Below are 27,429 nucleotides of genomic sequence, written 5' to 3'. Positions count from 1 at the left end.
TGCCACTGGATACCAGTTCCTCTGTGTGCATTCAAGTCATACCTGGGCTTCTCAGAAGCATCTGGATGGCCACCTGGGGGAAGCAGAGTAGACTTACCAAGGCTTTTGATCTGATCCACCAGGGCTACTGCTACATTTTTAGGATCAAATCTTTGGATGATTTGACATTGCCACAGTGTTTCTCACCAAGGGTTGGTTGCCGATTACTTTTCTGCGGTCGCGGACAGCTGTGCAGTTCATAGAGTACAGAAGGGTATCATGCTTCCTTGTAGCACATAACTCTTAGACTCTTGCTTTGGTTTTCCAGATCCTCACAGCAGAGTGTGCCTTACCTCAGACGATCAAGATGATCCCCTGAGCTCTTACATCAATGCCAACTACATCAGGGTAAGAGCTAAGCAATCCTGAAGGGTTTTCCGCGTAAGTGGGTTTCAATTATTCATGAACAGCTGCAAAATTCCATAGATCACCATTCCCACCCCAAAACACACCTTGTGGTCTTTAAAAACATTTGCAATTGTTTTGGATACCAGATGTTGTTACTTCAGTACCAGAGAATGACACCAGTCCTCTTTTCTGTCCCTATGGCCATTTCCCTGGTTCATATAGGCCCTGCACTTGAACTTGGAGCTTATTTGGTAGCAGTTGACACAACTCAGACAGAGAACTTATATATGAGCTGTAGGCTCCATCTACTCCTGGCTCTGAGCCAGACCCTGATTTGGGCAGATGCTTACATATCCTTCTTCCTTCTTCCCACAAGTAGCCTCATGCAGCTATCTAGCTACTTCAACAGCAGCTCTGAAGCTTCTGCCTGGCCGTGTTCTTCTGCTTTGTCCCTGTGGGTCAAGGGTGGTTCTGGGAGCCAGCCAGGAACCTATGGAGACCTCTGGTGAGGATGTCTGGCTCCAGCAGTTCAGAACAGTGGCGTAGCGTGGGCCGGCTGCACCGGGCGCAACATCTGGGGGTTAGGGGGCGCAAATCCACGGGTTAGGGGGCGTAAATTACTTGCCTTGCCCCGGGTGCTGACAACCCACGCTACGCCACTGGTTCAGAAGGGCTGTTGGTGGTGTGGAAATCTTGCTCCCCTTGCACCTTCTCCAAGGAGACCTCAGATTTCAAGGCCTGGGCAGTGCTGAACCCTGAGGGTGTAACACAACTCTTGGGCTCCAGCAAAACCAAAAAGAGCATAATCGAGCTTGGTTTAACCATGCTTCTTGCATAGCATAAATGCTTCCATTGCCATAGCAACCATTGCTGCTTGTATAAATTGAAGTTGTGCCTTCTGTCCTTGGCTTGTGTGTGGTGGGGGGAGGTGGGAGAAAGTGTGCACTAGCACATTTATTTTTGATTTGCTAAGTGTCCTTGGGTAAAAGACTGGAGAACTGAGGTCTGTGCACAGCTCAACACTAATGAACCCTTGTTGCTTTGTTGGCAGGGCTATAGAGGAGAAGAAAAGGTGTACATTGCTACTCAGGGACCCATAGTTAATACTGTCAGTGATTTCTGGAGAATGGTGTGGCAGGAGCGTTCTCCAATTATTGTCATGATTACCAATATAGAAGAGATGAATGAGGTAATGCTGAGTCTCTGCTCTTTATCCCATGTTGTAATTGATGTTTCCACAGTGGATGCCTGAGCCATGGGAAATGATTGAATAAAATATGGTTCCATTCATGAAGCTAGTTTGCTTTGTAAATTACCTCAGTAGTCATGGTTTGGAGTGCTTTAAAAAGGCGTGATGAGCAAAACATCAGCACACATGTAAGCCCCATCCCAACATTGAAGAAGGTGAATAATACATTTGTTACTTGTTTGTTGTGAGATTGAAATGACTTTCCCAAAGGCAATGGATGCTGTGTTTTCCCAGCACTTAATTACGTTATTAGGAAAGTATGATTTCTACCCTTATAGCTTTCCAGTTTCTAATGCTGATTAGAAACGGTCGCTTATCCCCACTTCTCGGGTGGGCAGTGCTTGCAGTCCAGCCCAGCTCAGCAGGAGATGGAAGGAAGAGGGTGATCCCTCCCTCCTTTGCAGCAATCCTGCCACGGAGGATGCTGGGCTTGCCCACCAAAATTTGAATAGGCTAGTCACAGCCTTCAGGGTGGGAAGAGCATCAGCAGTGGACCAGAGGGAGCAAAGCATCTCTCTGGCCCACCCCTGCAGCTTCAAAGGCCAGCTGCACTTTCTACAAGCACTTTTCTACAAGATCAACCCGCTCACCCACCGAGTAATTGGGTCTGTTGATCCTGTGTTCATAAACTTGCTTTGGATACATTAGGTCACTCTATTCAGGGCCAGGAAGGAATTTGCCTGGAAACAAACTTAGACCATCTGGGGGTTTTGCCTTCCTCCTAGGAATCACCACAACTGTTGGTAGATAAGGCATCGGGTTGAATCCTGTAGTCTTATTTCTGGAAGGGGATGAAGTGGTTCATCACCCCCTTCCCCTCCAGCAAGTGCAATATCTCAATAAAGGAATCTAGGTGGAAGTTCTGTCCTGAAGCCTATAGGAGAGCAGATAGGCCTTAGAACTTCCAGAGGGCAGCTTAGAGCAGTGTTTCCCAACCTTGTGCCTCCAGCTGTTTTTGGACTACAATTCCCATCATCCCTTGCCACTGGTCTTACTAGTCAGGGATGATGGGAGTTGTAGTTCAAAAGCAGCTGGAGGCACAAGGTTGGGAAACACTGGCTTAGAGGACCAGCTGAATTGACTCACATCTTGAGGTAGCCTTTAACTGAAGCACGATCCTGAAAATCTCCAGCCAACAGGCAGGAGTATCAACCAGAAAGAACACCCAATGCTTAAGCCAAACCTACCCACATCTGTAATCAATAATGTTGTAGCCATTTTCAATCCAAGAACATTGTTGTGCCCATTTGTCCACCAGTTCTCGCCTCGTCCCTTCCCGTGCCCTAGTTTCATCTATGACTGGGTTAGGTATTCCTCCTGCCCAGGAGAGGCAGGGAACCTTGTGATCAACATTTATGTAACATCCTGGTTGTGTTTATGTCTCTCCATTTTAGCTCTTTGCCTCATCCAGGACAGAGCTCTGACTCTGCTCTTTTTTGGTTAATCTCCTCCTACATTTCTTTAGCACATTTTTCTTTTCCATACCCAATTCTCTTTTCCTTAATTTTTTTTAAAGCTATTTCTCTCTCTTCTCTGCCATTTCCTCTTCTTCTCCTTCCTTTCCTACTCAGCTCCCTAGTGGTAATTCCACTACACACCATTGTTCCTGTCACATGGGATAACAATGTGACTGTTCCAGATCCTAGCCAAGCCACCTTGATAGAGTTGATACTTATCAGCAGATATGATCTACTCTGTAGGATCCTTCAATCTCTCTGTCGCATGGAGCTTCTGAAAGGTTCCCCTCTAGTTGGAATCCCAACCTACTTTGGAGGTTGAGATCAAATCTCTTGCTATGTGGGATTCTGTGCTAGCAAGGGTAGGGTATCAAAGCTGTTCACATGCTTATTTACCTCTCCTGGGGTAACGAGGACTTGCTCTATTCATGGGTGGGTGCCTCACTTACCCATCTGGACAAAATACTTTCACACAGTGAGTACCCAAACTTACATTTCCCTCCCCTTAAAGTGAGCTGCCTCCAAGTTCTGCTGTCATCAATGTCATTTTCTCAACATCTGTTTTGCTTCCAGGTTAGCAACTGGGCGGTTCACACCCCTTAGGAGTCTGGATTTAACCCTGTTGTTTCTAGCTGCTGCTATTTCTACTTGAGACATTGGCATATTGCAGTATGGATTGCTATGCGAAACATAGCTGAGCAACTGTTTGACTTAATCGGTTTGATAAATTCTGTGAATCTGTGAATCAATTCTGTGGGCAAAAGAGCTTAATAGATCACGGTCAGCTACCATTTTTCTTCCAATCTATCCATCGCAACTTGTATCTGCAGTGCTACTTGGATGTTACCAAGGAGATAGGAAAGCTGTGCAACCTAACGGCACATGCACACTCACTTTTTCCAAAAGACACATTTGGTTAGAAGTCATTCATTAATCACAAAAGTCTAGTAGATGCCATCAGTCTCTGTACTAACAAAAGATATGATTGAGCGCAATGTTTCATTGATACCTCTTGTTTAAAGAATAAAATCATGCCATGAGACTCTGATATAAATATAGGCTACAGTCCCCTTCTTGTTAGCATCCCTGTTCTGATGTTTCTCTCCCCCTACCCCCACCCTTGCCAGCTTCAAATTATTATATGAACACTATGTCTTAAAAATGTGTCGACGCAGAGCTGAAACCTTTGTTATGCCATGATGCTTGAGAAAGAGTCTTTGTGTTCCTGCTATATACGTTCAATAATGCAAGGATTAGTGGCTCACTATTCCAGCACTTTTGTCAGGTCTAATCTGAACTGACAGACAGCCCACGGAAATGTGTGGGTGTTCTTCATTTCAGCTGCTTGGAGTCTGAGCTATAGATAGTTACTAGCACATTTGTCAGTTTTTACAATGGATGAGCGCTATTGTAGCATGGAGGGACTGCGTCGAGGCGGGGGAACAGAATTGTGAAAATTTGACTCATGAAATGGTAGTGACAAATTTTCCCACTGGTGTAAACCAGTGGTGCGGCTTACATGCAAAGGTGCAGCAGCAGAAAAATGTGGATATTCTGTATTATCTCCCTTATTTAACTTTTATTTGGCCTCCGTTCATTACATTTATCCTGGAGGCCTAGACAGTTCCTTTGCAAGAAACCATGTGGGGGGTCCATCACATTATGAATTCTCCCTTGCAAATGGCACTGACTCATGAATCATGGGTAGAAATGCTCATAAGGTTATGGGCATGGCTCATATGGCACCTTTACCGAGCAGTGTGGCTGAAACATGTAAGATTTGCCATAAGAGTACAAATATACCTTAAAGACAGAGATGAACAAACCATACAACCCTGAGATAGAAGGTAGTTGTTGTTGTTTAGGCGTTTAGTCGTGTCCGACTCTTCGTGACCCCATGGACCAGAGCACGCCAGACACTCCTGTTTTCCTGTTTGGTCAAATACATGTTGGTAGTTTCGAGAACATTGTCCAACCATCTCATCCTCTGTCGTCCCCTCCTCCTTGTGCCCTCCATCTTTCCCAACATCAGGGTCTTTTCCAGGGAGTCTTCTCATGAGGTGGCCAAAGTATTGGAGCCACAGCTTCAGGATCTGTCCTTCCAGTGAGCACTCAGGGCTGATTTCCTTAAGAATGGATAGGTTTGATCTTCTTGCAGTCCATGTGACTTTCAAGAGTCTCCTCCAGCACCATAATTCAAAAGCATCAGTTCTTCGGCGATCAGCCTTCTTTATGGTCCAGCTCTCACTTCCATACATCACTACTGCGAAAACCATAGCTTTAACTATACGGACCTTTGTCGGCAAGGTGATGTCTCTGCTTTTAAAGATGTTGTCTAGGTTTGTCATCGCTTTTCTCCCAAGAAGGAGGCGTCTTTTAATTTCGTGGCTGCTGTCACCATCTGCAATGATCATGGAGCCCAAGAAGGTAAAATCTGTCACTGCCTCCATTTCTTCCCCTTCTATGGAAGCAGTGACAGATTTTACCTTCTTGGGCTCCATGATCACTGCAGATGGTGAAGGTAAAGGAACCTTTATGTCTCTTGATAAGTGAGTGAGATACTGAGGGAAAGGTGGGGAATCCCTTTCTGCATAGATTCTTCCATCACTAATGAGAAAAGTGTGTTGTTATCACTATTACTATTTTTATTATATATTATTTATTACATTTATTAATAATCAAGGTGGAACTTTATTTCATGCAGTTCTTTTAAATGCAGGAGCCTATTCTGGATCTGCCAACCAGAGGATTTTAAACATCCAGAGGCTGCTGTTCAAAGGGAAAGCCAACAATTCTACTTAGCATATGCAAGCTGTGGGCGCAACACACCTAAAGTAGCTCTTTGCATTTGTTAGCTGTAGAATTCATTCAAAAAGTTTGCAAACAGCTTAATTTTTCTAAAATCTCTGCAGTGTGCTACATGAAACCAAGAAACAACATAATTGAAACAAAAATATTGCCCTGAGACCCCCCGGGTAGAGGGCAGTATACAAATCAATAATAATAATAATAATACATAAATCCAGTAAGACAGTAGTATAAAAACATGTGAAAACAGGCATTCATACACATAAAACCTGGGCTGGGTCAGATCTTATGGGTCAGGAAAAGTCTGGCCAAAAAACTATGGCTTTACAAGACACGTGAAGGAACTGGTGGTTGCTGCTTCATATATGGCAGTACATAATATCACAACTGGTCTTTGGAAACAATTTGCACAACTTGTTTAAATATGTCTGGAGACAGGACTGGGTGCCAGCTTAAGTTTATGTTTTTAAAAATGGGGGGCCAACCACAGCTGTTTTATCTCAGAGTCCTCAGCATAACATGATGCCTGCAGCTCTAGGTAAAGGTAAAGGGACCCCTGACCATTAGGTTCAGTCGTGACCGACTCTGGGGTTGTGGCGCTCATCTTGCTTTATTAGCTGAGGGAGCCAGCGTACAGCTTCCGGGTCATGTGGCCAGCATGACTAAGCCGCTTCTGGCACACCAGAGCAGCACACAGAAATGCCATTTACCTTCCCGCCAGAGCAGTACCTATTTATCTACTTGCACTTTGACCTGCTTTCAAACTGCTAGGTTGGCAGGAGCAGGGACCGAGCAATGGGAGCTCAACCCGTCGTGGGGATTAGAACCACCGACCTTCTGATTGGCAAGTCCTAGTCTCTGTGGTTTAACCCACAGCACCACCCGCGTCCCTCAGTCTGCTCTAGCAGACACTAATTCAGTCTTAATGAGATCAAGTTTTGGCTACAAATTCTGTCCATTTTTTGTTTGTATGCTTCTGCACACACCCACACCCCATCCCATCCTGCTTTACGCAATATCTGGCCTGAAGAAGAGTCCTGCAAAACCCAAAACCTTGCCCCCTATTTTGTGACAGATTGATTGGTCCTAAAAAAAGTTGTTATTGTAGATTTTGGAGTTATGTCACTTATTTTGCTTTTTAAGTGTACTTTTTTTTAGTACAGCAAAGTCACTCCTGTGCCAGCCGATAACTTATTTTATATGTATGGTTTATATTTTGTTCAGAAATGTACAGAATACTGGCCAGAAGAACAGGTTACCTATGAAGGAATTGAAATCACGGTTAAAAGAGTTATACAAGCAGATGATTACCGGTTGAGGCTTATTACCCTAAAGGTAAGATCACTCAGGTATATGTGGAGCTGCATGAAAAAGGCCTCATAAAGTTGCTGTTTTATATCCAGCCTATAAAACACAGCTGAAACACCACTTTTCATTACTGCACTGATTATGTGTCTGTCTGGTTTCCAACCATGTACGCAATATAGTAATGAAAGCAGTCAGGTATTTTAGATTGAATGTGTGCAGCTCAAAGACTTTCCAGCCACTTGTGCTCATCCAGCGGAAGAATTCTGTGAGTCATTCCACACAATTCTAGCACTGGTCATTTATTACGGCATGCTTGCTCAGTAAATGTTCCTTATGTACATTGACTAGCCTCTAAATGCAGGAATCACCAGCCTGGCACCCACAGGCATCGCATTGGTGGGCCTTACAATTGGAGGGGTTTTTTTTCGGAAACAGCAGGCCCTTCAGCCGTAGGGGGGATTTTCTGAATTATGTGGGTAATTCAGAAATTACTTGGACAGAGAGGGAGAGATGTATGTGTGGTCTGTTTGCATGTGTGGTCTGTGTGTGAGAGGCAGCAAAGTGTGCATGGCTATGTCAATGTGAAGTTATAGGGTGTGTGTGTGTGTGTGTGTGTGTGAGAGAGAGAGAGAGAGAGAGCGCCCAATAGTCCGTATGGGTGTAGTGAGTGTACTCCTGTGCTCTGTGTGCAAGAGTGGGTGTCGTATGCCTACCTTGTGTATTTTTCCTGGTCCTGGGGAATGCTCTCTGTTAGTAAACAGCAGCAGCAGCAGCAGTATTGTGTGTCATGGAGATGTGTCAATATTGTGTGATCTCCACAATCAGGACCATCAGGACACAGGTGACTTCCCACAGCAAGCATGAGGTTGTCAGGAGGGGGTAGATATGACAGCTACCACCAACACTTTCTCGAAATTGGGAATGTGTTTGCTGGTCCAATAAGGTTTGCAACTCCTGACCTAAATGTATGGCTTTAGAAGAACAGCGGTGCTTGCACTATCACATTCCAATATCTTTAGATTCCCCTTTGTCCCTTGTATTCAGTGTGCTTCGCTAGCTGCAAAAAACGGGCAGAGGATTTTTTCTTAGCAACAAAAACCAGGAGTGGTTTATCAAAATGTTTTGAGGATGGAAGTGAAGACTGAGAGTTTCAAGAGAGAGCTCTAGAACAACAACCACCTGTTTAATTTTATCTTTTTACCTCTCAAAGATCTCAGTAAGGATTTTGTTTTCAGTTGTACAGTGGTACCTCGAATTACATACGCTTCAGGTTACAGACGCTTCAGGTTACAGACTCCGCTAACCCAGAAATAGTACCTCGGGTTAAGAACTTTGCTTCAGGATGAGAACAGAAATGGCGCAGAGCAGTGCAGCAGAAGTGGGAGGCCCCATTAGCTAAAGTGGTGCTTCAGGTTAAGAACAGTTTCAGGTTAAGAACGGACCTCCAGAACGAATTAAGTTCTTAACCTGAGGTACCACTGTATTTCAAAAAGCCATTATTATTATTATTATTATTATTATTATTATTATTACTACTTTATTTTATTATTAATTATTATAGCTCATTAAGCTTGGTTTCCTTCCACTGTAACCTAAAGTCTACTGAGCCTTTTGTCGGTAAAGATATGGGGGTCTTTTAAAGGATTTATAAAAGAGAAGTTGGATACAGTGTTGTTTTGTTGGAAGGTTTTAAGTGGTGTTAAAGACTACATTTTCAGCTGCCAACTAGAATGCTTAATTTATCTTTATGTGTTCTCTGACTGAGTAACAGACACCACAGCCTGATCTCCTGTGACCTGTTGCACTGGAAGCAAAGTGTTCAAGGCCACTTCTATTCGTGCTTCTGTTCGTAAATGTTTGCAATGTTGTTGGGCCAGTGGCATGAGCAGGTATCCAGCTGTATAACGTCTGCAGTTGGGTGTCTTCAGTGCTGTTGTGCCACAAAGGCTCCTTCTAGCACCATCTTTGGCACAAATGGAGCTCTTCCCAATGCCATACAGAGCAACCAGGTGCAATCAAGATCCTTTCTCCCTCTTCTGCCAGCAACCATCATAAGCGTAATTTAATGACATACGGAGATTCATAAAACAGTAAATCTTCCACACCTCCCATAAGCAACGTCTTCTGTCATAGTTATATGATTTATAGGGCTGGAGTATTAAGTGTTGGTGGTTTCAGTTTCTCTCTGGGTTTTGTTTATTTACTAAATCCAAACTTCACTGGTCAAAATGCTTAGTGCTATGTATTCCCTTCATGCCATTCCCACACATCAGAACGCCTAAAAATCAACTGCACTCCAATAGTTATTAATGATTTCAACTGATTTAAAGTTTAAGATCATTTAAGCTGGTCTTGTTGATTTAAGTTTTAGTACTAAATGTTGCTTTTCTTGGGCCCTTCCATAGATGCATATATTTGAAAGTAACTGTTTAGCACAGTGTAAAATTTCCCCATCAATGCCTAAAAGGTTGAAGCAAACATTCCATTGGCCTCTAGTTCCAATCGGGCACAAGATTAAGCAGCCATAAAGTGAAGCAGGCTGAATTAATTAGCATGCCTGAAAACTGAGCAGCATATCTGTTGATTCAACAGGGGTATTATTATTTTTTTGGAAAAGAAAGCTTTATGTCTTACACTTTCACAGAGAGTGACATGTGGTATATGCAGTTAGAAATAGCTGTCTGTCTATTAGGTTATAAATATGATTTCTTTCCATTTATGTTCCCAATATTATCAAGAACATAATTATATTTTGAAAACAGCTCTTCAGTTTGCTGAATAGCAGCAAGAAAGTATGACCTCTGAAAAGTGTAAATTGCCTACATTGCCAACATAGTATTGCAAGCCTTAATTTTACTCTGATGCCATAAGTCAGTCCAGGAGGCCATCTCAGGATAGCAGCAGAGTCAGTGTGGCTTTGCCAGCAATTGGCATTAATTATATATTTAAAGTTATTTATATACCATTCATGAAAGATAGCTGCAAAGATATTGTTGCAGTTTGCAGTTTTAAATAAAGCAACACATCATTAAATCTGGGCAAAAAGACAGGAAAATATATAATTTTCAATAGTAATAATAATTTTGGAAGAAGAAGACTACATAGCACAACAGATCCTTATGCATCCTTGGGGAGAATAATGTAGCTTTAAGACAGGTTAAATATTTCATTTTTATATTTAATTTTCTATCTTGTTATCAGCCCTTATTACACAAATCCCCTTTGAGAAGGGTTAGTAAACTGCATACCCCAAGAAAATGTTTTTTAAAACTCATTAAGGAGTCTCACCTTTTGGAAAATAACTTTTCTGGTTGCCTGTATAAATCTCTTTATAACTCTCTTATAGAAGGGTGAAGAAATAAGAAATCTGAAACACTACTGGTATACTTCCTGGCCAGATCAGAAGACTCCTGATCAAGCACCAGCCCTGTTGCAGCTGGTTCAGGAAGTGGAAGAGGCCACACAGTGTGCAGAAGAACAGAATGCTCCAATCATAGTTCACTGCAGGTAGCTTAATTATGCATTGTTAAACCACCATGAAGAGAGAGGAAAGAACATGGGAAGTTTTAAGGAAGTTGTCATTGTGTTAAAGTAACCTTCTCTCACAATGCTGATCTAGAGAGTTCAGGTATCTGACGAAGTGTGCATGCACATGAAAGCTCATACCAATAACAAACTTAGTTGGTCTCTAAGGTGCTACTGGAAGGAATTTTTTTATTTTGTTTCGACTACGGCAGACCAACACGGCTACCTACCTGTAACTAGAGAGTACAATTTCTGCATGATCCACCTGCTGTGAAAAACTGCTTTTAACTACTGTTCTGTTAGCCTATGTCAGGTAAGGTAGTGAGGAAGCATCTCTTGCTTCCAATTTTGCACTGGAACTTCAAAGAGAAGTCGTCCCCCCCCCCCAAAAAAACCCAGAGGTATGGCCCCAGAAGCCTTTATGATGTGAAAACCTTATACCGACATTTTCACTTGAGTTTGTGCTGGAAGTGACCTGACTCTTTTATTGTCCCCATCTGCTGTGCAGATGGAATGGAAAACAGTGTGGGTTGCTTAATTAACCATGCAATGTGGGGAAACAGTCAGTTTAAAGGGGGGGTAGAGATAGGCTCATTTAATTCTTTTTCCTAGGCTGGCAGTGACCCGGTTTCTGAGGTGAAGCTGCAGCCATTTCCCCCACCACAATTCTGCCACTCATTTTTTGTAATCCAGGTGACACTGAAGGAGTTTGCAGGTGAATCAACATTATACACATGTGTGTGCACACACAGATATATATATATATATATATATATATATATATATATATATATGTATATGTATATGTATATGTATATGTATATATGGAAAATTATGCAAATTTGACCTTCTCATATATCATTCTCTAGGTGGAGTCCTGGGGTCACATGGTACATTCAATTCATAGTGGACAGGAGTTCTCCTCCACTGTGAGAATTGCCCAGTTAGCATATGAACTGGATTCATATGAAGTGACTCATAGTCTCTGGGAAAGTTGCTGTTAATATTGAATGATCTATGTGTGTGAGGGAGAGGGAAGGAGAGAGAGATGAAGATCATCCTTATCCTAGTAAAAATTCATAGCTTTGTTCTTGGGCTTTCCTGGGCTTGTTCACAGTAGAAAATGGCAGACTTGCTTTTTAAATAAAAATAAACACTAAAATAGATTTTGATTTTTTTATGAACATCATAAGAGCAGCCAAGCATGCATGGAAAATGAGCAGAGATCAGCTATCATAAATTATACATTGAAATGAAAGACTGGTTAGTGTTCTCATACAAAATAAATTCAAGTTCTGATAACATAAGTTCCTTTTTTTTATACCACTGGACTTTGGCAGGCAGCAGGGAACATTCCTATTTTAAAGCAGATATCCTTTTTGATACAGTTACAGAAAGAGTCCATAATTGACCATATATAATGACAATCATTTAATGTCATGACACTAGATGGAGAAATTTTAAAACCAAATATGAGTATTCCTTGTACAAACTGGCATGGGGGGTGGGAACCAATGAGATCCTGGTGGCCTTAAATGTACTGTAATGTATCAATGCACAAATATCAGTATGCCAAACCTCTTAAAGTAATCTTAAAAGTATATCTGCATAATATAGCAAAATCAGTTTTCTAAAACAGCTTTTTGCCAGAATTCTCAGTTTATCCTGCGTTCACAAGTGCTGTGTCAATGTATCTTAATAGAATGCTATTTTATCCAGACTCCTAGCTGTCCAGTTTTGATGGTCCTCTTGTCCAATGCCCTTATCCCAGCCATTCAGATACATTTTGTAACTTGTTTAAATGAGGAAAGTACTGCTGCATTTCCCCCGAGGGCACAGCTGGTGGCCAAAATTATCTAAGTGACAATGAATGAAAATCCATTTGAGATGCTACCAGCACTTCTTGAGACCTGCAAAATGGGAAAAGCTCTTGGACTGAGGAGTAATTGTTATTTGCTGCTTCCATTATTTAAAGTGACATGTTGACATATCAGGCCTGACAGAAGCCAGATGGCTCACCTAACATCTGTCTGGCATTGCACCCTGTAACATTTTCCTCCAATCTATGTGGTAATCTTTCACTGAATATATATATGGCTGATGGTTAGAACATTAGTTTCTGTCTTTTTCATTTCCTCAAATAAATGACAACTGCTTATTCTGGACAAAGAAAACATCTTATTAAACTGTCTCTCTGCATACCAGATTCTCACAAACTCTCCTTATGGGGTACACAGAGGTTATGCCAACTGAGTTTCAATGGTGGGGCAAAAACAAACAAACACAGACATACCCCTTGCTTAATGGTTTAGGGCCAAATTAAATACATGTAAGACGCAAGTACACTCTGATTAACTGAGTCTTCTTATCTGTTACTGCTTTCTTCAAACCACACTTACCAAAGTAAAAAAAATCAGCTACTTAAAATTTAAAAACCTATTGCAGACCTAGGTATAGTTTCTGCCCACATTCTGGGCTGGCTGGCTGGCTGGCTTGCAGCGTTAAAGCACAATTTACAATAAACTATGAACGCTTTAGGGACACGGGTGGCACTGTGGGTTAAACCACAGAACCTAGGGCTTGCCGATCAGAAGGTCGGCGGTTCAAATCCCCACAGCGGGGTGAGTTCAAAAGCACACAGTGCAAGTAGATAAATAAGTACCGCTCTGGCGGGAAGGTAAACGGCGTTTCTGTGCACTGCTCTGGTTTGCCAGAAGCGGCTTAGTCATGCTGGCCACATGACCTGGAAGCTGTATGTTGGCTCCCTCAGCCAATAAAGCAAGATGAGCGCCGCAACCCCAGAGTCAGTCACAACTTGACCTGAGCATACAGCTTGTTTCTCTCCAAGGCTTTGTACATTTGGCAAGGGTACATCTGAAATACTAAGAGAATAATTGATGCTCTTTCTGAAGATTTCCACCTTCATTTTCTGTTCCTCTCTCTCTGGCCAGTGCAGGGATTGGTAGGACTGGCTGCTTTATCGCCACCAGCATTTGCTGCAAACAGTGGAAGAACGAGGGCGCAGTTGACATACTCAGAACAACCTGCCAGCTACGGCTAGACAGGTGAGAGAATCTTGTATTATTGTCTTTTTCACTTTTCCTTCAAAAACAAACACTGTAAACCCAATGCTTTCTTCTTTTTTAGCATATGAACAGAGTTTGTCTCTTTGGGAAAGTATTGCTGCTGTACAAATCATTTATAACGGGGGGGGGGGGAGACCTGTGGTCTTCCAGGTGCTGTTGGGCTATAAACCCCATCATCCCTGATCACTGTCCCATGTGGACTGGGGCTGATAGGAACTCGAGTACTGCAATATCTGTAGAGCTACAGGTTGCCCATCATTGTTGTTTAAAGAAAGTATTGGGGAATAGATACAAGGGCTGGGTTCATAGCTAGTGTAAACCAAGGTTTATGAATCAACAATAAGCCATGGCTTACTAATGTGGTTTGTTCATGGTGGATAAAGCATGACTGAGCCACTGGCTGGGTTTGGACAACCAAATTAAATCGTAGTTTATAAACCATGGTTTAGCATTTCATGTGAAGCAGGTCTTGTACAATGGGAAGTCTCCCCCCCCCCTCTTTTTTTTTTTTACATTCACTTTTAAGTCTTGCCTTTTGAAACATTGAAACATTTTTACCATTTGATTTTATCTTTTTTTTAAAAAATCTCTTTCTTGTTTTTATTCCATTGTAGTTAGTTAAAAAAAGAGGGTACATTACAATGACAAATTTGGATATTTCTGAGAAAAAATATTGGAAGCAGCCACACAAGATAAAAATGAAATTACAGACTATTAAGAATGTAATGAATGGTTTAATGAGATTTAATTACATTTGTATTATTTACAAGTGACAGGTGTATTCAGAATGTCAGAAATACTGATTTGATGACTTAAATATGTGATCAATTTCACTGAAATCACTGAAACATAACTTCAGAGTAAACTTGAACTGTTAAATAGATGAAATTAGTTGGATTCACTGTTACCATGCAACATGTGAGCAGGGTGATGTTAGCGACGTGGAGTGTCAACTCAGACTTAGAATAAGCTTAACTGAATATGCAGGGAGAAATTTATAGCTTTTTGGGGGGATATATATTTTATACAGATGTATAGATATGAATACAGATCCCATAAGGGCATTCCTATCTTCCAGTTGTAACATGGAAAGTTAATGGGGGGGGGGGGATTAGTGCACAACAGTACTTCAGACATCACTCCTGCAGCTAGATTGCCATCTTGTGGTCATATGTAACCATTTCACCTGTACCAGGAAGGCTATAGAGCAGGCATAAGCAAACTCAGCCCTCCAGATGTTTCGGGACTACAGCTCTGATCATCCCTAGCTAACAGGACCAGTGGTCAGGAATGATGGGAACTGTAGTCCAACAACAGCTGGGGGGCCGAGTTTGCCTATGCCTGCTATAGAGATTGCATGAAAGGAAAGTTGATACATGCCTTCAACTTCAGTAACAGCTGAGAAGTGCTATAAGGACTGGGAACACAGTTGATCCAACACCAGTAGGTGGTGTATAAATAAATACTCGTCTAAATAAAAAACCAGGCTTGGAATCTACACCATATTTATCTCTTACTTTCCATGAACATTAAAAAGCATATCTTGCTGCTACACCCAATAGCCAGGGTGAACCTCACCTGGCTTATCTGACTTCCAAAGAATGTAAAATTGTGGGCCGGATACCATATTCTGAATTTAAATGTTGTATCACAGAGAATGCATATAGCACTGACAGCAACAGCTCTTGTGCATCATGAGGGCAAGTAGTCAGAGAGGAGCACTGATTTTCGTTGATTAGGTTTTAGTTAGCTTCCCAAACATGGCATCAGGCAGGCTGCTGGAACCTTCCATCTTACTGTGGCTATATCATGGCTGTCATTATTCTGACTCTATTGGCCAGGTGTAAATAGATTTGGGGAACCCAATTCAAAACCTTTTTGTTGTGCTTTGTATCAACAACTGCAGAATTAAACTCACTTTTTCCAAATAAAGTCTATGACCTAAAAGCAATTTCATGTGATCTTTGGCATCTCTGTGATCCATTACCAGTGTGATTATGCCAAGCAGATACAGTGAGATTAATGTTATATTTTGATAATGTTTTTGAGAAGCATTTAGCACAGATCCTAGACCTTAAAACTCTGGTATGTTACCCCAGTGATCTTATATGCAACCCTAGGAACTCAATACCATTACCAGTAGGAAGACTATTTAAAACCAATAGACTTAGGATCAGTTTTTGTGTGTTTAGCTCCCCCCACCCCAATTTGTGCTGTATTATTTTTGTTAATAGTTTTGAGATACACAATGGATATCTGCTTCCAAATCTCCCCCCTCCCCCGTTTCTCTTCCCAGGGGAGGAATGATCCAGACCTGTGAACAGTATCAGTTTGTCCACCATGTCATGAGCTTATATGAAAAGCAGTTTTCTAGAGCAGCAGCAGAGGAATAAAGATTCGTGAAAAATTGTTATGAAACAAACCAACAGAACTCTGGCCACAAATTGTATGTATTCTAGAGCTGAGAAGACACACGTGGGAATTTCAGAATAGAAGATATTTATTTATAAATATATATATAAATATATATAATATATATAGTTTTACTTTCAAAATGCTTTATTTTGCATTTAAGAGCTAAGATAACGGTTTTCTTCAACATGTGACAGGACATCATCTTCACCCCCCAAAAAGACCTATTTATACTGTAAATAAGATCAGTAGCTTCATTTATTACAAAATTTTAAAATATCATTGTCAGATTTGCTATTTTAAAAAACGAATTACAAAATTGCTACTAGATCCAAATACAGTGCAAAAGTCTTTGATAAATGTATTGCTTAAGTCTGTAATGTATGTTTACTAAGCTTGAAAAGTAACTTTTTTGCCTTTTTTCTGATGGATTGTTTTTACATTTTAAACTACCGGATACTGTGTATATCATAAGACCTTCTGAGTCTGTGCATTAAAGGATTCAAATGGATTCATACTGAAATTATTTATGGTTCATGCTTGGTATGTTTTGAACAGTCCCTTCAAGATAGCTGTGGTATCAAAATGATGCAGAAAGAAGCTATTTAGAATTGATTGCTTTTTCTGTCTGTATAGCATTCCTTCGTAATGGTGGGGATGAGAGATTTGAAAGTTTCTCTTGGGGTAACTCAATGGGTAGAATTTGCTTTATGGTTCCAGTACTACCCTCATGGTTTTGCTCTGTGAGACAAAAATGACATTAGGATAAAAGCTTCCATTGGCGCCAACTGAAGCTTTTTCTCTTACCCTAATTGCTGAATGTGAGGTCCAGTATATCTGAAGGAGCGTCTCCACCCCCATCGTTCTACCTGGACACTGAGGTCCAGCACCAAGGGACTTCTGGTGGTTCCCTCACTGTGAGAAGCCAAGTTAAAGGGAACCAGGCAGGGCCTTCTCGGTAGTGGCACCCTCCCTGTGGAACAGCCCCCCACCAGATGTCAAAGAGAACAACAACTACCAGACTCTTAGAAGACATCTGAAGGCAGCCTTGTTTAGGGAAGTTTTTAATGTTTGATGCATTATTGTATTTTAATATTTTGTTGGAAGATGCCCAAAGTGGCTGGGGAAGCCCAGCCAGATGGGTGGGGTATAAATAATAAATTATTATTATTATTATTATTATTATTATTAGGGATTTTTTTAAAAAAATCACACAACATTACTGTTAATCATGTTGTCAGCATTGTGTGTAGTTAGGTTCTAAAGTGTGGGGGAGTTGTGAATGAAGACGCACATGGCCACTTTGAATGACCTCAGCCTGGATCCACAAACCATATCACAAGGAGTTAGATTTATGGATCAGTCCTCTTAACTGATCCATATATTTGTGGTACTTGGGCGTTCAAAAAGCTTTTGACAAGGTCTCTTAGCAAAGATTCCTGGGTAAACTTAGCTGTGACAGGATGTCTCTTTATGTACATAGTTCAAGAACAGGAAGCAGGATTAATGGAAGTTCTCACAACGGAGGCAAGTGAGAACTAGGGTCCTCCAAGGGTCTGATGTGGGAGCATCACTATTTAGCTTTCTCATCAATGATCTGGTATTAGGGGTTGACAGTGAAGTCTCACAAGTTTGGTGTCTTTAGCAAATTATTTTTAAAAATCAAAAAGATTGTGAAAAGCTTCAAGCTGTTCTCTCCAAACTGGGTGAATGAGCAATTCAACTGCATTTGCCATTTTAGATAAGTAAGTGTAAGTAGTGCACATCTGAGCTAGGGGTTGGAGTCTTAACATATACTCTGATGGGGTCTCAGCTTGGAAGTGAAGGGCTAGGAAATGGATGCTCAGGTTGTGGTGGATAGTGGAGGACTGGAGGAAAGTTGCAATGTTTAGTTTAGGGAAAAGGCAAGTGGGATAAGCTGAATAGCAAGAGATTCAAATAGACAGAAGGAAGAACTGTGGAATTTGCTTCCATAAAATGTAGGGCTATGCATTAACTTAGACTGCTTTGCATTCTGTAGAGAGTGATTGTGTTAAAATGGCTTAAGCAGGCTTAAAGGTTGGTGGCTGTAGCTGAAACCACAAGAAATCTAGCAAGGGAACATTCCACTAAACACTGGATAATTTCCATTCCTTTCCATGGGACCTGTGCAAGAACTGCTCTGAGCCTCACTTTCAGATGTAGCCTTTTGTTGTTCATCTGCAGGCCTTGGGCATTGTTCCTTTGGTGCCAGCTTATATACAGTCAGAAAAAAATTAGCAGATGGCATTTAGACTAAAATACTTAGAGTTGCAAATTGGGCTGTTTTTGTGTGTGTTAAACTGCTCCCCTTTTTTGAAAAAACCAAAACCCTCCATATGCAATAAAAACCTAGTGTGGCAGAGAGAAGGATTCAAATCAAATCAAATGTTTATTCGGCTTTACGCCCATCATGAAACACAACACAACAAAACAAATCAAATAAAACAGCAGACTCGTACAAGCCACAAGTAGTATAACACAGTTCACAACTCACAAGGACAAATATTAGCCAATTCATAAGAAAAGTTAAAGATTAAGATTAATATTAAAATTAAAAAAATTTTGCACTACACTAAAATCAATATCTGATGTCATTATAGAAAATACTTATAACTATCAATAATCAGCTAACATTCCATTCCGTCTCTTGAACGAGAGGACGGCTGTTAGGAATTTAGCAACCTGTAGGGTAATATAAGGATCCACATCTTGAAGAACCCAGGCAAGCTGTAGTTCTGCTGGTTTGTCAGTCATAGGCTGGATTATGGAGTTTAGTATGCTAGCACGGGCTGAACTGTACAAAGGGCAGATAAACATAACATGATGTAGAGATTCAGATGTTTTCATTTCACAAGCACACATTGAAGGGACTTGGCCCTTAGTGAATCTATGTCTCAGCACGTTTGTTGGAAAGACATTAAACCTAGCTCTAATGAAGGCATATCAGTGAGACGCGGCCATAAGCGATGTTAAGTAGGACGGAGTGCGGTAGATAGGGGTTATGCCGAAATTTAACGGCGAGCAGACTCCACCACCAGCTACGAAATTTTGGTATAGCTCCGCATCATCCAGCCTTTGATTTATACACCTTTTTGCCACATTTAGATCCAGTTTGAGCAATTCAGTGGGCGAGATCTCATAGGACAGCAATTTGGCATGGATTTTTCCTGTCCACAAATTTCTGAAGTCATCTCGCCACATGCATTGAATGAGATAGTGGTTCGGGAGTTTATGCCATAGGGATATCCAATAAATCAAAACTCTCCTCCATATAACTAACTCCACTGATGGGATCTTCATTTCTAAGCGAATAGCCGCATTACTTACGCATGTTGGTAATTTTAAAAGTCGGCGTAAGAATTGGCTTTGAAGTGACTCTAACGGTGAGAGGTTTGCAAAGGCAGCCCATAAAGGTGCAGCATAGGCCATTGTGGCCATCACTTTGATGCTATATACTTTCAAGGCCGCAGGGATGAATAAGGCCCCCTCAGAGTAGAAAAAACGAAGGAGGGAGTGTGATAGGGCTTTTGTCTTGTTTTGAAGATATTCAACATGCGCTTTCCACCCTAAATTATATTGAAAATAAATTCCTAAATATTTAAATTTGTGCACTTGTTCGATTTTCGTGCCCTCCAGTTTCCATGAATAAAGTTTTCGACTCCTTGAAAATATCAGTACTTTGGACTTGGTGTGGTTGATAGACAGATGATTAGAATGGCAATATGTCGCAAAAATCTTTAGTGCCAGAGAAGGATTTTGCTTTTCACATGACATGTTTTTTCCCCTGCTGTTTCTATAGATCCTTCCAATTCCAGAGTTCCATTCAAGGACATCCTACAAATTTTGAGTGTGTGTGTGTGTGTGTTGAATACAATTTGCTTCCAGGTCCTATCTTTTAAAATGAACACAGCTAAGAACATGAGGGAGAGGCAATTTCTGTAGCTGCATGTATGCGTTATATATATGAGAAGTTTCAGCGCTTGCTTGAGTCAAGGTTTTATTATTATGTCTGACCCCAGTTAAAGTCCCAGTGGCAGCTTCAAGACTTCTTCTCTACTCTTATAAGGTAACATCTTTCTGCGGCAATCTCTCCCCCTGGGATCTGATGGAGAGCCTTTGGAACAGCAGCTCTTCCTGCTTTGCATAGTCATCTGCTCTTCCCGCGAAAACAAGCATGAGGGAAATGTGCTGCAGGAGCTAAAAAAAGGCTCCAATATAAAAGCGAGAAGCGATGAATGTTTCCAGTGGGGGGAAAAAGGGTGGTCAGATAGTTTCTTATTTGGTTATATTAGGGAAGTCTTGATGTGTGTGTGTGGGGGGGGGAATTCTTTTTTTTAAAAAAATGTAGCATCTCTAGAACTTGGGTCAGAATTACAGAGTATGAATGGCGCAGAGCCGCCGCCAGAAATGGTGTCTCTGTGCCAAGTACGGTATCACTCCCTCCATAATGTGAAGCAACGTACCCCATGTTGTGATTTCATCCTGTGCATTTCTGTGCCACCCCCCCCCCCCGGCAGCCCAGGCAGCCAATGAAGTACAGTGAGGCTAAGGAACTGTATAATGTCATGATGATATGGAGCTATACAATATGGAAATACAATGATAAGTTTTAAGTTATGGGTGGAGCTCTACATTGCAAGAGAAACTTATTGTTCTGCCCCTAGAGGCCCTACATAACTGCTTAGAAGTAGGCAAACTACTTACATTATATCCTTTTATTAGCTGACCTTCTGGTCAGCCACCTACTGGAGTTTGGCTTTGGAAAGGGCAGACATTTTGTGATTAAGCATGACATTTTTCAGTAAGAAAATTAATTTTTCTGCCTTAGCATGGATCCATGCTAGAGCTCTTCACAGTTTGCAATGCTTTCAGTTGCTTCCGTAATGAAAACTGAGAGGGCAGAAACAATGGCCATGATAAATGACATCTTGCGACATTTGTGAGAATATAAAACCCCTCAAGAAGCTGAGCAATATGTTTAAGTGAGGTGTATTGAAGCAGCTCCAAATGAGGTTACAAGTGCCTTTCATGTCTGGGTATTGTCCTGGGAACTTGAGCATAAAAGATCCGGCTACATATCCAGCCTGCTAATTTTTCCAATGCATTTTTCCCTTTGGGCATTACACTCACATTGTGACGACCAGAAGAACATGGAACATCTTTAACATCCACTGCAGCAAGTTCCCTGCAGTTAGTTCCCTACTTTGGGATTTCACATGATGAAATCCCAAAGTAGGGAACAAACCGGGACACATTATACAAAAAAGTTTGGGTCACGTGGTATTTCCTGGTACTAAATGCATGGTTCTAAATGACGCCTGGACATACCGTAATTTACTAGTGTCCCATTTTATACAATACCTCACATTTAATAGCTGAGCCACCCAGCATGGCAGCAGAGAGCAATAGGCATGAATCACTCTGTCACTCTTGTTTTTCCATACTTCAGTTTTCCATATTTCAGCATCAATTTGTAGGTTGGGAGGAAATCTAAGTCCCCATGAAAATTCACCAGCATTTTCAAGTTACAAGAAAGGAGATTCTGACAAAACATCAGAAAGAACTTTCTGGCAGTAAGAGCTGTTTGACAGTGGAGAAGATGGTGGACTTTCATTCCTTGAAGGTTTTTAAGCAGAGGTTGGATGGCCATCTGCTATGAATGCTTCAGCTTAGATTTCTGCATTGCATAGGGTTGGACTAGATGACCCTTTCCAATTCTATTATTCTATTATTTTAGTGTGCATTTTTCATAACTGATACATTTTTATATGCCATTTTGCTGAATAAACACAGTTTTGCAAGTAGTTTCCTTTAATAAAATTCATTTCTTATGTTACTTCCACTAAAACATGCATTTTTATGAACATTTCCCCTAATATACTATTTTTGTGCATGAAATTTGGTTGGTGAACTTTGGTTTGCATACAGTTTTTGGATAACATGAATTGGGTTCAGAATACAAACTCCATCCCTAAGTACCAGGAAAGCATCATAGAGTCTCTCCTTCTAGCCTTCATGTGGACAGTATGACTGTACTGAGCAACTTGGGATGGTATACAGTGAAGAGTTCCTCAGAGTAGACCTGCTGAAATGAATGAACATGGCTAAGTGAGGTCCGTTAACTTTCCATGAACCATGAGTAGAACTTAATAGGCTACCACCTCTGGAACCATGCACAAAAGAGCCTCTGATACAGATCACTAGCATTTCACGTGACGCTTTTCAAAACTAAATGAAGCACATTTTGATAATCCCCTGCCACCATATCACACAAAAGGAGAGGCAAAATAATCATCATGAGCTACTTTCTACAATATTTATCTGTGTGCACAAATGTTATTATGGGACAGAACATAGGCAAAAGCCATTTTTAAATGCAAGTCCTAGTAAGGACCCCTTTTCAGTCATATGTAAAGTGTTATTTTTTAAACCACTTAAAATAATTTGCTAGGCTTCTTTCTTTGATAACATGCTATATTTAATGGTTTTGCTGTACATCCTCCCTCTTTAACCTTAAGGGTCTGTCTTCTTATTCTAACTATGTGAAACTGTTGAAGCTGCAGAAATGGATGTAACCACATAGCCCACAGGGGGCCAGTGTTTATTTAAAGTTTGAACTACACAGAGCCATATTTGAAATATGCTGTGGGACCCAGCTGTCTTCCAGAGTCTGCCAAGACTCTTTAGCCATTTCACATCTGCTACAGGACTCGGAAGAACCAGCTGATGCTCCCTTAAAGTTCTGTTTTATAATAGTGACCACCAAGAATCTTGGTCGCCAGAAGAAAAGGTACGGTTTATAAATAATTTAGTTTGCCTCTTTTATTTGTTTGGATTCTAATATGTTGTTGCTGTTGTTGTTGCAGCTGCTGCTCTTTTGCTTGTGTTTTATTTCTAAAAAATTTGAGGAGGGAATTAAAAATATATATATATATTTTATTAGATGGGTCAAATTAATAATATTCTCAGGTTACTGGCATTTTGAAATTTTAATTTATTAATTTATTTCATAAGATTTATATGTCTCTTGATTGTAAAACAAACAAACCCTCAAAGAAGTTTGCAAAATGAATAAAATAATAAAATTACTGATAAAAATGAATAGTTTAAAACATTAAAAAATCTGGGTAGGGTTGTATTTAAAAAATAGGTCTTTAGCAGGGCACTGAAAAGTATACAATGAAAGTACCTGCCTGATATCAACAGCCAAGGAGTCCCACAGTGTAAGTGCAGCCACACCAAAAGACTGATTTATATGGAATAAGGCAACCTCAATGGTAAACTGGTCCCAAGTTGTTAGGGGGCTTTAAATACTAATAGTAATGCCTTGAACTCAGCTTGGTAGCAAAACAGCAACCTGGTAGCAAACCAGCAACGTGTGCAGATCTCTGAGCACAGCTGTTATATGTTAATAAGATCTCACTCCTTTCAGTATTCTGCACTAACTGCAGCTTCTGGATCAAGTATAAGGGAAGCCCCACTTAGAGAACATTGCAATAATCCATTCTTGAAGTTACCAATGCATGAACTACTGTGGCAAGGTCTTCCCAGTCCAGGAATTGTAAAGTCTAGCCACTGAGGCTAACTGGTCTTCCAGTGACAAAAGCTGGATCCAGAAGCAGCCCCAGACTGTGAACCTGCTCCCCATCCAAGGTAGACAATGGCCTGATTTCTCAGGCACAGGAACTACTCACCCACAGTGCATCCATCTGGCCAGGATTCAAGCTCAGCTTGTTTTTCCTCACCCGCCTCAACGCTGCATCCAGTCACTAGCTCAGGGACTGTAAGGCCTCTCCTGATTCAGATGTTACAGAGAAATAAAGCTGAGTGTCATCAATGTACTGATGGCACCTTGCCCCCAAACTCCTAATGACTTCTCCCAGCGTCTTCAGATAGATTTTAAATAGCATTGGAGATAAAAGAGTACCTGAGGCTCCCCATAACCTAGCCATCGGGGGGCAAAGAGTACTCTCCCAGCATTACTCTCTGGGCTTGGTCCCAAAGGCAGGACAGCCTGATCTAAGGAGAGTCACAGCAGCAGCAAGTAGCACAATACAAATATATGGCAAACCACATGAGGAAATGGGGCCTCAACTGAATGTTTAGGTTGAAGATGAGTCCTGAATCTGAAAAGATGCGGACTATCTTCACACTAGTGGCAGGCTCTATCAATAATGTGCAGTGTTGTCATGGAAACTCTCTCCATGATCTGAGTGACAGATATGTTTGGTGGGTGGCTCTCAGTAGAAATGTGATTTAGAGGTTTGATATAAAACAAGCCAGCCAGCCTGTTGTCTGAAAACCATATGACACCAAACCTCATTGCTGTTGTCAGTTCCACCCGATGAACCCCCATCCCCATGTACCAACCTATTATCCAAGCAACGAGGGCCAGGCTGTCCTGCATCAAGATGCCATGCCAAACCAGGCAGTTCAGGTGGTGAGGGCATATCTGACCAGTCTCTAAAAAGCTTCAATGGTTTTCCTGAGCTCCTAAACTCCTAGTCCTAAGGATTAGGATGCAGTTGCTTACTGGACCATCTTATCTTTCCCCACAGTCTGCACAATCACTGTGAATATCTGAAGCTTCCCTCATGGTTGACCCCCACCTTCTTGGGTACTGATGGTGACCAGAAACAGGCTGCCGGGGTTGTGGTTCCTGGCTTTGGAATGCCCTCCATGGGGAGGCTGACTAGGTCCTTATTGCTATTATCATTTGGGCCCCACCTGGACCTTTCTCCTAAGCTTATCAATCTTTTCGATCCTTTAAGAAGCAGTACAAAAATATGGCTCTTCCATCTTTATTATATATTGTTAGATAGAGTTGGCTTTGGGTTAAAGGTTGTGGAAGGTGCATCTAGTTATTAATAAATAAGTAAAATGCCAGTGTGTGGCATTTCCCTCTGCTTGTGGGAAAGGCTTTTTTTAATCCCATGGATTCCTCAGCTAATAAAAGAGAACTGAAAGAGGTTTTCACTTATTCTTCCTCCATCCAGACCCCCCCCCCCGCCCCCAAAATAATTGCTTCTCACAGTTGCAAGACCCTCCAGCACAGCATGGCTTGCGATGCAGGGAGTCACAAGAGGAAAGAAGGAGCTGGTGCAAATTTACAGACTCTGCTAACCCAGAAATAGTACCTCAGGTTAAAAACTTTGCTTTAGGATGAGAACAGAAATCGTGCTCCGGCGGCACGGCGGCAGCGGGAGGCCCCATTAACTAAAGTGGTGCTTCAGGTTAAGAACAGTTTCAGGTTGAGAATGGACCTCCAGAACAAATTAAGGTACCACTGTATGGGATCACAAGCCCTTTCCACAAGCAGAAACACACAGTTGGATGTTACCTGGTTTCCCCAGATGTGGAACATTACTAATCTTGACAAGAGCGGATGACAATGATTTAATGGGAGAAAATCAATAGGAGTTCTTGGGGGCTGAGGGCCAACCCTTCTCCTTGTTCCTGCTTACTCTAACCATTGAGACCAGACTGGCTCTTCTCTGCTTTTCCCAACTGCTATATCACCTTACCCCAATCCTGCATGCTGTTTCATGGTCATGAGATGTGGGAGTGAACACTAGACTTGCTTTGACTGAGTAAAATGATCAAGCTTTTTATTCTTACAGCCCCTGAAAATACTGTAATCTGCAGAACGCCATTATGGCAACCGCCGTCATGCATATGGAATCTCACTCCATGGTCTCCAGCTCTAGCTCCAGCTCAGTGCAGCACATGTCTCAGACTACCACAATTGTGGGAGGCAAGTATTGTGACAATCTCCAGAAGCTCAGAGCATCAAATAATGTTGTTGGTCAATAAGGAACTAAATCTGTTGGACTCAATCCAGCTAAAGTCAGCTGTGAGAAAGGCTACTATCTCTAACCCTATTAGTTGTAATTTTTTATTGAGTTTATGTTGGCTGTAATTTTTACCCTGTAGTTTTTACCCCGAGAATTTTTTACAAGAAAGGATGATTTCAGAAATAATGACTGAATTAATGAATAATTTTGTCCACACTTATCTAGCTCTTAAGTCCCAATGAACTAAATGGGACATAACGTCTGAATAGACATGCTTAGGCTGGCATTATGTCTCCCACAGAAGGAAATAGAATTTGTTCTTCGTCACCATCGCCATTACCATCACCAGTTATTGACTGTTTTAAGTAAAGGAACCTCAGTTAGTTATGACTAACTCTAGCTGGTTAGAGCAATCTTGTGCTGATGTTAATATTTTGTTACATGTTTTCTACTTTTGTGTTTGCATTTCAATTTCCTTACATTTCTGAACAAATTGGTTAATCCTTTCTCAGTGTGTGGTATGGGAATGGGGAACCTCCGACCCACAGGCCAAATTTAACCCACCAGGCCTCCCCACGAGGCGTTGTTGTTTCTCTGCCCTTCTACCCAAAATGGGCCACACTTAAAACACAACATTAAAAACCGTTTCAAACAACATACAAGCACAAAAAATAATGTGGGTCCTAAAAATATACATCATAGGTGTCAACCCTGCCCGCCTGTCAAAATTTGTCCCAGCAGGGATGGGCAGATAGGGAAGTAGCAACATGTAGTGCAACTCACCTTGTGTCCTGACTCCCATCATGCTGAGCTCTTCCCATCTTGCAGACAACTTATACTAGAAATATGCAGCTGGTAGATTGCAGAGCATTATTTTAAGTCTTAGCTGGAACTAACCTCCTGTGTTATTACCAAGAATTAGAGAATGGCTGAGACATTGGTGAGTGTGAAGGGTGTGATGCTCCCCTCAAATCCCTGACATAGTTTCCCATTCTCTTCTGCACCCAGCATTAATTCCTTGCCCTTCTATTTAGAGTTCTCTGCAACCTTGTCCATCCATTATCTTTATATCTCAGCATATCATTGCCTGCAACTGCCACTTCTTATTTTACCACCCTCAACTTCCTTAAGGTCTCTTGCTCCATTATTTATTATATTTATTGTTTATCTATTAAATTTATATACCACCCTTCATCCAGGACAGTTCATAACATAAAAATACCAGATAAAAACCACAAAAGTTTGTCCATCCTTCCTGGTTATTCTTATGCATAGCACTTCCTCCTTTATGAATACCTAGACAGCCCCTCCCCTTTCTATCTTCTTCCACATTGCAGCCCCAAATCAACCTCTTCCATAAAGCTTTTGTATTAACCCCTCTA

The 27,429-nt window shown here is 41.3% G+C and overlaps 3 protein-coding genes across 13 annotated transcripts in view; 2 read left to right on the top strand and 1 right to left on the bottom strand.

The window, feature by feature from the left end:
* PTPN5 (protein tyrosine phosphatase non-receptor type 5) overlaps positions 1-16,755 on the top strand; it is a 64,416-nt gene extending 47,661 nt beyond the window's left edge. For 9 of the 11 annotated variants that reach the window (XM_081841315.1, XM_081841312.1, XM_081841309.1 and 6 more), the window contains 6 exons: positions 308-387; positions 1,439-1,576; positions 7,126-7,236; positions 10,556-10,716; positions 13,686-13,799; positions 16,117-16,755. In XM_081841315.1, the coding sequence (XP_081697441.1) occupies positions 308-387; positions 1,439-1,576; positions 7,126-7,236; positions 10,556-10,716; positions 13,686-13,799; positions 16,117-16,213 (701 nt within the window). In that variant the 3' untranslated portion in view covers positions 16,214-16,755. The remainder of the gene's footprint in view (positions 1-307; positions 388-1,438; positions 1,577-7,125; positions 7,237-10,555; positions 10,717-13,685; positions 13,800-16,116) is intronic. The other 2 variants (XR_014151243.1, XM_081841310.1) reach the window with 2 other exon arrangements.
* GTF2H1 (general transcription factor IIH subunit 1) overlaps positions 1-27,429 on the bottom strand; it is a gene marked incomplete at its 5' end in the record, with an annotated part of 330,296 nt that overhangs the window by 70,961 nt on the left and 231,906 nt on the right. The gene's annotated exons all lie outside the window — the stretch shown is intronic.
* The window catches only part of IGSF22 (immunoglobulin superfamily member 22), a 35,484-nt gene continuing 30,776 nt past the window's right edge, over positions 22,722-27,429 (top strand). Inside the window, exons 1-2 of the mRNA XM_081840259.1 lie at positions 22,722-23,043; positions 25,874-26,007. Of these exons, the coding sequence (XP_081696385.1) occupies positions 25,908-26,007 (100 nt within the window). The 5' untranslated portion in view covers positions 22,722-23,043; positions 25,874-25,907. The remainder of the gene's footprint in view (positions 23,044-25,873; positions 26,008-27,429) is intronic.

Source organism: Podarcis erhardii (assembly GCF_964252035.2).
Source record: "Podarcis erhardii genome assembly, chromosome: 1".
NCBI lineage: Eukaryota > Metazoa > Chordata > Lepidosauria > Squamata > Lacertidae > Podarcis > Podarcis erhardii.
The sequence above is the reverse complement of the archived record's forward strand: the minus strand, read 5'-3'. Positions and strand labels throughout refer to the sequence as shown.